Raw genomic sequence first — 13,029 nt, 5'->3', positions numbered from 1 at the left:
ACTGCTTACACTGCACTACTTATACTATACTGCACATATACTGCACTACCTGTATATACTGTTCACACTGCACTTTTCTGCTTTTTTGCACTTCTGGTTAGACGCTAACTGCATTTCGTTGTCTCTATATTTGTACTCTGCACAATGACAATAAAGTTGAATCTAATCTAATCTAATCTAATCTCATCTAAATGAGCAGGACACAATATTGAGTAGCCTATCTCTCCCCGACTGTTGTGTGGGGGAGGTGACAAAACCTTGCTCTGGACTCAGTGAAGACAACTGTCAGTTGCTCACCCACGAGTTTGTGGCTTTTGCACTGTGGTTCTTGATATCTGACACTACTACCTACAGTATTTAGTCACAGGCTTCCTGCAACTTAATGGAACAGTTGAGAACTTTCATATATTTCTTTCATATAGAACTTTCATAGGTTTCATATATATTAAAACTAGGCAATTTTTTCCATCAAATAACTATTTATCCTATGCGTTGTGATAAGAATATTGACATGAACTTGAATAAGGTCTCAAAAATGGGCTATATAAAAATGCCCTATATAATTGACACTACAGTAGTGGTGTAACCTACAGACCTAACACTCCTGGTTAATGTACGGTATTATAGACATATCCAATTGGTTTATCTGAGATATTGAAGCTGATCAGGAACTTTATTAAGCCTCTTACAGTTTTTTTAGTTAATGGATAAGTAAAACATTCTGTCATATCCAGCCCAGACTTGCATGCCTTCATATCAATATTCTCTACCCAGTGCATTCATCGATGAAGTCATACTTTCAATTCCAGCCAGTGACAAATACGGGAGGTGGATAAACTGAACAGCTTTCTGACATCACACAACATCATCGGCGTTCGTCTGTTGATTCCACGGTGTTATGCAAGCTCCTCTGTTTTGTTCCTCGAACAGTTTGAAAGAGATGGTTTCACTTTAAGACTGGCAATAGCTCTAACCGTAGCTTTCGAAATCGCCATTGTTGGGTTCAGCAGAGTAATGAGAAGTGGAGACTGGGGCTTCCGGTGTATAACAGGCTATCTTTATGAAATACATCGAGGCGCGGAACTGCCGACTCCTGGTGCATATTACCATAATCTATTGTTATCCGAGATGATAGCCTCCAGAAACTGAGAAGGCACGGTGCGTCGGACACACCTGGGATTTTACCAAAGCAGTCTAAGAGCCACGCTCGAATGAAAATTCAGTTTCTGGAATACATCATTCCTATTAAAGGGATACTATTTGCCATTATTAGAAAAAAGAAGCCATTCCAGTGGGTTTTATTTAATGGGGATGTGTTCAAGGCAGGAGAGAATACAAAAAGACGTCGACATCGTAATTCAAAGGTGCAAGGCAGAGAAAGACTGCCTTTTCTCTGGTGAGTTTCCGTACAGTCAGTGGTGTTTTCCTCCCAGGTTTAACCGTTAGGTAAATGTCGGTGTATGTCAGTGCAATTGCACACATTTTCATCATTGCTCTAAAACATACACTGACTGGCAATGCAATATCATTACACATCATAAATCCATTTATCACGAATTTATTCTATAAATGATAGGTGTACGTAATGAAAAATTTGGAAAAGCCAGGCTCTTATTCATTAAATGATTGTGTGGTAGCATATCTGCAGGCCTTGAGACAGATAGTTTGAATGATGGTTATTATTTCCAATACATGGGGAAAGAACTGAAAAATAACATTAATATGCTTGTCATGATGACACTAGGTTTGCTTGCATCCTTATAGAATGTTACTCAATAAATAGGATAGCATCATGGATAACGCACTCGCCAAGCCATTTGGACTGTCCAATAGTTTTGACGCACATAAAGGTTCTGTAAATATGTATTTACAAAGAATTGGTAGCCTTTACATCTTTTGTCAGTGGAACCCCCCTTTGATGTTGCCATGGAAACTGCACTTGTTGAAAGGGACTTTTCTTGTGGTCGTGATCCTTCTTGAATATAATCCTAACCTCCCTGACCAGTAAATTTTCCTTTCATTTCATTTCAGATTTTAGATATACTGACGCCACGTTCACATTCACTTATTCCAAAGGATCCAAAAGGTAAACATTTATATTGTTACATCAAATTGATTTTGTAGCATTGATGTTCTAGCCTTATTTGTCAAGTCCTGTATTGTAGTTGGTACAGCATGGCTCTAGGTTGGGGGTTAGATTCCCCTTGGGACCATAATATTAAAGAAATGTATGCACTCACTGTACTGTAAGTCGCTTTGGATAAAAGCATCTGCTAAATGGCATATATTCTTATTTTACAAGTGCAACACCTAAGGGCCATATCATACAGTAGCATGATGTTCCTCACACCCAGCTCATGTTGCATGGCTAACAAGTGAGTTGTACATGACACACTGGCACTTGTCTTTTCTCATTCCTTTTTCATGGAGTAATGGAGTATACTTGACTTTTAGGTCCAAATTGCCTTAAAGGTCCAGTATGTAGATTTGAGCAATCGTGCTAAATGGCCATGATAAATCAGTAGCAATCAAGGAATGAGATCACATGATATAGAACGTTCAGTGAAGAGTAGAGCCTGACAGATATATCGGAGCACCAATATTATTGGCTGATATTGGCCTTTTACAGAAATATCTGTATCGGCACATATTCCCCATGCATCCCGATTCTTGAAAATCTGTGTAATTGGGTTTTTCCAGAGGAAAATATATACATATATGGATTTTTATTCATGAATAAACTTGTTGTAAACTTGTGGAGTGCCTACTGAAGTGGCTGAATTTAGCAAAGTAACATTAGCTCTTTGTACTGCAGTCAATTAGCACAGTTGCTAACTAAAAGGATGTTGACTGAACAAGATAGTTGTTTGGCATACGGAGTCACACAGTAATATATTATTTACCAATCATTTCTTTCACCAATTAACATAGCTATCTTGTATCCATGAATTTCGGAGTCAGATGTTCTAGCTAATTTTTGTCACAAGCAGCTTGGGTGCTAGTTCCAATCAACCGTATCAGCATGGACTGCACAAGGCAGGTTTGTTTACTTTCATGAAGAGAGCGGAATTTACCACTTTGATGAAGTTTATCTTGGGGAGGAGAGGGCTGGAATAAACCATTACTGGAAATTACAGTGGCTGGCAACCAGACATTGCAGGGGGTATTCTAACAGTAGGTTTTAAGAATGCTTTTCACAGTGCATTTTTTATATGTTTTTGTAAATTAAATATAACTGTATAACAAAAATACAAACTGCGTCACAACAAGTTAGATTGAACAGCAAATCACTGATATCAATATTCAATGCATAGAACTGTGCACATAAAATAAATATGCTCTATTTATCAATGGAGATCATTTCAGGTCATTATTGAGAGATGGATTTTTGCCTAACCAGCATTAAGACCATATTTTGCCCCCCATAAATCGATCAGTATCAGACCCAAAAATCCAGGATCGGTTGGGCTCTAGTGAAGAGCACTGTTTTGGTCCAAACAAAGCTCTTTCTAAAATCTGGTGTTGAAGTCGAGCACTGGCCTTTACGTACCTATTTTGAGTTTTGTTTGTTTACAAGGAATATGCATGCGGCTTGCTGCTATTCTTAGCATACAGTATGTAAATTTTCACATGTTCATTGTAGTCAGAGAGGGCAGCAACGTGCAAAACGACATGCTTCAGCTTTAAATAAAGAAACTACTAGCCTAGAAATTCACATTTATTAGGTAACTATTGCTCTTCAACATACTTATTATTATAAATTTTTTTTACAGTGGTACTCCTCCTACAATGTTTAAGCTAACGTCACACCAATCCAACTTTACAATATGCAGAGATGTCTAACTCGCGTTGCTATGACTTTTGGTTTCGATACACTTTATAAACTATACAAACTTGAAAGTGTACTTTTTAATATTGAGGTCTATGGAAACCAAAATATGCAATTTTTTCCCACTGCCCTCTTACACCTTTTAAATTATTCACACCATTTCAACTGTATAATGTGCCAATAACTCCAAATTATCAACTCTGATAAAATATTTCTGTTAAACTTTTTCAACTATTAAGCTTTTTGTAATTTCAAAACCTCTCATCCAGTTAACATACTGGAATGTTGATTTTGGCCAGCATTCTGAGAGCCACAATTGTTACTGCAACTGCTATGGAACTTTCAGAAATGTTGAATAAAAACAACAGGAGACATGCAATACATTTTCTTAGAATGATTACACAACAATCCACTCTCTTGGCTACCAATTTTCTACATTGTTGAAACCACTGTCAACCACTCAACTATCTATCACCTCCTAACATACTATATATCTAACCTTCTTCTTTCCAACCTTATATCTATATTAAGTTTCAACTACATGTACCAAGCCATCATCCTTTCTTCCTTTCACCAGTCACCAATGCTTCACTCAGTATAACCCATACTGATTTACCTCCTAATTCTAATCCTAATACATCCCCTCTCTCTTCTATTCATCCTCTCTTTCATCTATCTATCCATCCAACCAACCAACCAACCATCCATCCATTCATCCATCCAACCAAACCATCTTTATCTGCTACCATAATAAGACAATGCTCATCCTATCTATTTATCTATGACCTTCTAACATACTATATCTAACCTTCTATCTTTCCTCCCTTATATCTATCTAACTACCTAGCCTAGCTTCATCCTTTCACCAGTCACTACTGCTTCACTCAGTATAACCCATACTGATGAACTTAATTGTATTGATCTTTCTCATCTATCCATCCTCTCCTTCATCTATCCATTTTTCCATCCAACCAGCCAGCTAACCAACCAACCAACCATCCATCCATGCAAATGATCTCTAACTTTATCTGTCTATCTATTTAACATTCTATCTATGACCTTCTAACATAAATGGTAGCTGACATTAGCCGAACTGCTCCCCAGCTAGCATAGCTAGTAAGCCAACGGTATTTATGGACAAATGCTAGGTAGTTAGCTGCATTAGCCTACTAATTGGACAGGACAGAAATTATGTTACCAGCACTCTACAGATCAAACAATTCATTTGACAATCTTTAATTAGCTGCATTTCAAACTAGGCGAATACAAGTCAGCGCGTGTTCACTTTTTAAAACACAACACTTTAGCAAAGTTTTGCGGGTATATTTCTTTCTCTAATTACAGCATATGTCTAAAAACATGTATATATTCATCATACTGTTCACATTGTAAAAAGCCTATGTTTTTGTAAAAATAGGGCCTTTTCGGGTCTTTTCTAAGACGCATTCTGATTTTCGACATTAGGACCAAAAAGTAGCCTGGCCAGTGCGGACGCATATAGGAGGCTATTTCGACATCCAAGGTCCATCAAATGTTCGCTGGGCTTTTAAGATCTCAGGCTTATCATGTTTATCACAAAGCACTGGTAGCCTAATACTTAATATCACAGTTACATGTGTACTTACATAAATGACATCAATCCAATACCCCACCCATCACTAAAACATTTATTTATTCAGGCTAAATAAGTTTTAGTGATGGCTGGGGCAATGGATTGATGTAATTGTAATGTAAGTACACATGTAGCTGTGAAATTAAGTTTCAATTTCAAATTAAGATCTCAATTTCCTGAAGCCTAATTATCATACACCTGCTGTGCCATTACATTAAATGGCAATGGCAATTTACAACAGACTATTATTTGAGAAGGGGGTGAATTTTGGTTTGAAGTCAACTAAATGTAATTGTCAAAGCAAACCAGATGATGACGAGAAGTAGCATTGCGTAGTGCTAACATCAACAGGAGAAACTCTGGTTCATTTACAATGCCCCGTCGACCAGGATCTGATTCCCAGGTCCGCCATCTCATGCTGTGCTCCTTCTTCATGTGTCACCCCTTCTCCTTCCAACTGTGAGTGGAGCTCCCCACATCAAAAAACATAGCACATGTTGAAAATGAAACTGTGGAAAATGAAACTGTAGACGCATATTTACTCACACAGCCTCCTGACAGCAACCCTGCATGGCATGAATTAGCACAGTAGTAGGAATCCTCTCCTCCAGGCATGCCATTGTCATGATAAATATTCTAATTGTCCCCCATGATGAACTTGAGGAGTGGACTGTGGAACGGTCTCTGTCCTTTTTTGTGTTTGTGTCATAGGCGATATTTCGGACACCACTTGGGACAATTTTGACAAAATGTGTGTGAATGATGCGTCTTGCCATAGAGATCCATTGTCGTGTCAGATAGTGTTCCCTTGCAAGATAGTGTTCCCGATCTGACAGAAAATAGGTTTCTAAGAGTAATCTAATGAAAATAATTGTAAAATAACAATGATAGTGGCTTACAACTTATGACACTTGGTCTTCCAAAGCAGTTTCATGATGACAAATTACTGTCACTGATACTATGAATATTAACCCTTTAACATCCGATGTTGCATTTTGGCAACAATGTCTTTAAACACCTGGTTAAATGTCTGTACGCGATTAATTCACAAAAGGAAACTATTGTCTTTAATAAACGCTTGTACGATTGTTGTAATTACACTATTGTAAGTTTGATATACTGTAGTCACTTGAAATGCTAATGTTGTGTAAATGTTACGTATATGTATTATTGATTGCATCTGCAATCTTATATTATTCAAGTCAAAAACTTTGATTCATTTTGGTGTTACATTGACAGATTGTGATAACATCAGTTAATGTTCTGAATTCAATAATTCATGTTAAAATATTCTTAAAATGCATGAAAACCAAGCCATCATCAATTATGTTTTGCCTGAGATACCTCTTAAAACCATCTGACAAGGGAACACTATTTGACAAGGGAACACATACTGACACGACACCGGCATTTACAAAATGACATTGAATGGCCCAAGGGGGGTGCTGTAGTAAACAACTGAAATTCCGAAATGACACTGATTGGCCGTGGGGGACAACATGTTTGCTGTAGACTTGTTCTAAATTAGTTGTTTAGGAAGTGCTTAGTTAATCACTGGACCAGCACCCTTTGTAGATGAGACTGTTCCCAACAAAATGTGCTGTCCGTAGTGGTATCAAGAGTATTGGCGGCTCCTGTATTTTACAGGTTTCCCTTTAATTAGAGCAAACCTTGGGGTCTAGACTTCATCTTCGCAAATTAATTTCCATATTATGGACATAACTTGGGCAGAAATGGTTGGGGGGGGGGGGGATTCTAAGTCCTGGTAATGTAGGGTGTTAGGGGGTGGAGAGGTCTGAGGAGGAGGAGCCCAGGTGTACCTTAAAGAGATGGGTCTTTAGTTTATGGTGGAAGATAGGTAGTGAATCTGCTGTCCTGACAGTGGTGGGAAGCTCATTCCACCAAAACACAGCAGACCAGAAGTCCAGAAGAATGAGAACAGGGTAGAGGGATGAAGGTCTGGCAGTGTGGAGGGCCTCCGTGACAGCAAGGAGAGCAGTTTCAGTAGAGTGAAGCCTTGAAGCCGGATTGATGTGGGTCAAGGAGATTGTTCTGAAAGAGATAATGTTGGTTACAAACAGCACGTTCAAGAGTTTTAGATAACAAAGAAAGAAGGGATACCAATCTGTAGTTTTGGACAACAGATGGGTCAAGTGATGCTTTCTTGAGAAAAGGTTTGACTTTGGCAGCCGGGACAGAGTCAGTGGTCAGGTAGGATTTGATGAGGGTGGTAAGGAAAGGAGGGATATTGTTCGTGATGGATTGGAGAAGGGGTGAAGGGATGGGATCGAGAAGGCAGGTGGTTGCCCAATTGGGTGAGACAAGTTTTAGATGATAAACCACAGCCAAATCTACTCGTGGTAGTAGTGATAGCAAGAGGTTGCGTGAGAGCTACTAATGTCATCAACCTTCTTTACAAAGTAGGTGACAAAGTCATCTGCAGAGAGGGAGGAGGAAGGGGAAGGTGGCAAACAGTTTCCTTGGGTCAGAGACAGATGATTGAATTTTAGAATGGTAGAACGAGGCTTTGGAGAGGATCTTGCTGGCCGAGTGGAGAGTGAACAGAGATAGTCAAACGATGAGAGAGTGGATATGAGGATGGAGGAGGCAGCATCAGCAGACAGATGGGAGAAGGATTCAGTCAAGGGTAGAGAGGGTCCACAGGTTGCGGTGGGTAGTAACAGTATGGGTAGAGTTTGAATGGGAGGGGATGGATTTGAGGGGAAGGGAGAAGGATACGATGTGAAACTGGAAGAGGGGTAACAGTAAGGTTGGAGGTGGAGCAGGATCTTGTGAAGACAAGGCCAAGCTGATTGCCTGCCTTATGAATCGGAGGAGAGTGAGAGAGGGTAAGGTCAAACGAGGAGAGAAGGTTAAGAAAGCCAGAAGAGTGAAACTTCTCTGATTTGATATTGAAGTCAGCCAGGAGAGTGAGCGGTGTGCCATCTTCAGGGAAGAAGCTGAGAAGGACATCCATCTCATCTCGGAAGTCACCAAGCTGACCTGGGGGGCAATAGATAACAACAATGTGAAGTTTGACAGAGATAGTAACAGAAACAGCATGGATTTCAAATGAGGATATGGGCAGATGTGATAGAGAAAGAACATTAGATGTCCACTTGGGTGAGATGAGGCGGGTCTAGGGGTGTGAGAAAAGGAGTAGGCAGCTGAAGTAGCCGTGTTCTCTGATGTGATCCTTGTCTCAGTGAGAGCCAGGAAGTGGAGGGACTTGAAGGAGGCAAAGGCTGCGATGGCCTCTGCGATCCTGACTGCAGACCGGCAATTCCAGAGTCCTCCGGCAACAACAAGATGAAGACAGTTTGAGCATGTAGAGTACACCAGATTGGATTGGTTGCTGCGGCGAGGTGGAGTGCCTCGTCTAAGTACCCTAGGTGAAATAGTCTGTGTGTGTGTGTGTGTGTGTGTGTGTGTGTGTGTGCTGGTTCACCAGTCTCTGTTTGCAGCCTCTAATTTTTCTAGCACACAATGCATGTAATGTCATACCTGATAATATGACACCAAACAAAGAATCACATTTCCTTCTAGAATTCCCACCTCCTCCCAATATGGAATAAACATTCAAAGAGTGTTGGAACTGAACTCTGATAGAGTGGCTAGACATGAAATGTTATCATTGAATGGGATTACAGCCACATTACATTAGACCCTACCTCAATGTTTTCCTAATCAAACAAAAACAAATTTGTTGATTTCTTGATTACTCCAGAGGTACATATTCATCTAAAATATATCAGCAACAATGTGTAATAAGCAAAAGCTAATTAGCACATATTGAAGCTCTCACAAGGCATGCATTGTTATTAATAGCCCGGTGTTATATCAAGCAATCACCAAGTTTCTTGTTTTGAAGTAAGGACAGCTAGCTTTGGTAGTTTCCCGAGCATGGTTCGAATTTTAAGACTTCTTTGACTCCTGTTTGCAATGTTGGACATGATCAGACGTTAGATCAGTTTTGTCTTTAGCCTTATGGCAAGAAGAATGTGGAACAAGAAAATTAGCTACTTTAGCACTACAACGTTTTTCACTAAATGACCCCTGTTCTATCCATTTGTTTTGTAATTTGTTTGATCATTTTATTATTTTATTATTAACTTGTTGTAAATCCAATTACATAGTCTGATCTGTTTGTGTATGATTATAGCTTTTTGTAATGTTTGAATCATACAAACTGTATGCTCTTTAATGACATGATTTATGATGTATATATGATTTGCAACAGTTAAGTAATAACAAACTTTTTGACAATTGTTTATAAGCCAGTTATAAGCAGTACTTCAAGTGGTGTGACAAAAACTAGTTCAATTTGCAACTGTCCTGCAAAAGACTGAACACCAATGTGATATACAAATAGATTGCTTAGGACAGTTGTCCAACATATCCTTGTTTTTAAAGGACACTTAACTGTTTTCGTAGAGGTTTGTGGGCAGTCCATTTATTTGATGTGAGTCAACGTGCAGGAAAGATTAGCAGTGTGTGTTTTCCTCCATTGTCCTCAAGCAAAAGGGAGTTGGCTCTTGCTTGGCTTAAGAGTCTCACTCCTCAGATCTCTAAATACCTACTGCAAATCAAACAGTCAAATCTCTTCCATGTCTCAAAAATACTTTGAAATGTTCTTCAGTCTTAGAATGATGATACACTGTGCTCTCAAGTTAGTATTCAAAGTGAATGAAGATATTGTAGCATAGCCTACATGTTGCAAGGCGTTTAGGCTTGGAGGCACTACATATTACACTTTATGTGATAATGTAGTAAAAATAACTACAGTAATGGGCAGCCAGATACATGCAACGGTGGGGCATTTTAGATCATTTGCAAGCTGGTGAACTTGCCATGCCTTAAGGCTGAAGGTCTTCAACAGGGGTTAGGGGCTGCTAATGTCAACAAAAGGTCAGCTTTCTGCCACACCACAAGAGTGAGTACAGCGCCTGTAGGAACGTTGGTGTAAAACACAACATTACAAGTGGAGAATGCTTTGAAGTCATTCAGCAGTACTTTGTGTCCAGAGACGTTAGCACTGATTGAAAGATGTCAATTCGAAGGAGACAACGCACATCGAAAGCAGGAAGGCAAGTCTGAGGTTGTTTCTCAACCAACTTTCTGTGACAAGGGAAGCTACACATTTCCTGAAGAAAGCTAGACCTATGTGAAACACATTGCTCAAACCTTACTTTCTCGGTCGAATATAGACATTGCCTGTGGTAAGTCTTTTGGCAAGTCTTTCGGCATGACAAGTTGCTTCAAGCTCATTTTTACAGTTAAATGAAAGTCAGGGGAATTCCAATACAGGAGCCAAGATTGTAGCATGTTATCATACACAAACATGTCTAAGCCTTGTCTTCCGGTATTAGACCCTATACAGGAGTCCCGGTCCAGCCCTCCATCTAACGAGTTAAATCCTCAGTCTAGGGTCTTACCCTGCTGTTAACCATCTACTTCCCACAGTTTCCCCTGCTTCAGCTTAATGTTATGCTCTGAAAGTGACCTACAAATCAGACCCTAGCATATGAAATGGTTAACAACGGCTCTATTCTTATATGAGTGCCAGTTGGTGTGGTTGCAGGAATTTAATTTATCGATGAGGACAATTCATCCAAAGCGGATATTTTAATACTGGGGCTAGAATAACCATTCAGATGCTTTGGTGTAATATGCACAGTGTAATCTATCTTTATATGTTTAGCAAGGAGAGTAACACAACTTTAGGTGACCATTTCAATTCTGTCTAAACTTCTAACAAGAACTAAAATAATAATTTTTCTTTAAATGCAGATTTGTACTTTATTTAAGCTTTAAGTGTTACAGCATGGTAATGCAATGTACCAATAAAGTAATTTAAGAAATAAAAATAAATAAATAAAATAAATAAAAAGTAAATAAAAGGAATGAAATAACTTAAATAAATTAAAGTAAATAAAAGGAATAAAATAACTTAAATCTTACCCTATCTTACTCTATCTAACAGCATTGGCATTTGCGCAACCACCGAATACTCTCGGTTCCTCTATCAGCCCTGCTGATTTCTCCGGAGTAGCACCGTGCCCTCAGCTGAGGGGCTTAGACGACTCATGCTTCCTAGTACAAGTGAAGCGGTCACTCAACTTCCAGCAAGCCTTTTAACCGAGTCCCAACCACAGACAGTTATGGACAATGCCAACTACTGAAAGGGCGAGGGCTAAGTCTCCAGGCAGCTAAGAGGAAGCCTACTCCGATACTAACAGCCATCCAGACTGGGGGCTTCCAAGTCTAAACTCTCCCCAGAGAGGACTGGTCATAGATACCCCGATTGGGCTAGACCTCCTGGTCTCTTAGGGATCCGTCCTCCGTGGGGTCATATGGAAATGCCCGTTGAGATGCTCTTGTCATCCCATTTTATACCTATTCTCTGGACCTGGACTCCTCCTGGTAGGTTGAACACTTTTCCCTGATCAGACTTCTTTCTCCTTCCCCACACCATATTTGGGCATACCATCCCCTGTTCTGGAAAGTATCTTAGGTGGATGTTGCACCATATTTGGGCACATCTTCCCCTGTTTGTACAGTACCCTCCAGATAAGGCCCACGTCCCAAGGTCATTCACCTCTCTCTCCCTACCAAACTTGAATGCAGATCAACACTTCAACTTTAGTCATAAAACAAACTTCAACATCAACCATTAAACATGTAAAACACATTTCAATCATTAGTCAATCTTGAATCACTCTGTTAGGTACTCAACATCAAACATTAAACATGTTAAACACATTTCCACATTAATCATTCTGTTCGGTACATTTGAAACATTAAATGTATTAAAACATGTACTATTGGTTATATTTGGTTACATATATATATATATATATATATACACATATACATACATATATACACACATATACATAGATATATATATATGATTACATTTGCTGTTACTTTATTAGCTAAATTGGAGTAGTTATATTTTGATATTATATCATTAGTTATTTAGTATATCCTATTGATAACACTTGATTTTACTTCAGAACATCATTACTCCACACAGGCCTGCCTAGAACCAGGCGTTGCAGATCGAGGGAAGTCCATATCTTTCTATATATTCAGCCTGCAAATCAGTGTTGAAGGACACGTCTTGCCAGAGCATAGCCTTCAAGCAACCGGTTGGTCCCCCCCTACATACAGTATATCCCTTGCATCCATTCCTCTACTACTGTGGGTCAGTGCCTGGCTGGCTGTGTGATAGATCTGTTGTCTGACTCAAATGGTCATGAGTGTCACGACTTCTGTGTGTGCTACTGCCCTGGTAGAATTGCATTCTTGTTCTGAGACTCCTCAGACATGGTAGGGGAAGCGGAACACCATTTCAGCATTTGAGCAACACCACCTGTATTCTGAGATTTTGTATTCAATATTCTTATTTAACCTGTTTGTGATGCATGGTACGATTGTGGGGTTCTACAGAGGAAAATTCTGCTTAAGTATGGCATTTTTGAGGATTTAGATGAGGTTTAATTCCCAAGCCATTCAGTTTGTCCCAAATGACCCCCTATCTATTGCTATTGGAAGAGAGACAAGAAATAGATTTTGAATTTGC

General features: G+C 39.4%; 1 protein-coding gene across 4 annotated transcripts in view; it reads left to right on the top strand.

Moving 5' to 3' along the window:
* The first annotated feature begins 974 nt into the window (after window positions 1–974).
* The window catches only part of parp8 (poly (ADP-ribose) polymerase family, member 8), an 80,921-nt gene continuing 68,866 nt past the window's right edge, over window positions 975–13,029 (top strand). For all 4 annotated transcript variants that reach the window (XM_083674169.1, XM_083674167.1, XM_083674168.1 and 1 more), the window contains exons 1-2: window positions 975–1,396; window positions 2,032–2,086. In XM_083674169.1, the coding sequence (XP_083530295.1) occupies window positions 1,306–1,396; window positions 2,032–2,086 (146 nt within the window). In that variant the 5' untranslated portion in view covers window positions 975–1,305. The remainder of the gene's footprint in view (window positions 1,397–2,031; window positions 2,087–13,029) is intronic.

Source organism: Argentina silus (genome assembly GCF_951799395.1).
Source record: "Argentina silus genome assembly, chromosome: 7".
NCBI classification, from domain to species: Eukaryota; Metazoa; Chordata; class Actinopteri; order Argentiniformes; family Argentinidae; genus Argentina; species Argentina silus.
The sequence above is the reverse complement of the archived record's forward strand: the minus strand, read 5'-3'. Positions and strand labels throughout refer to the sequence as shown.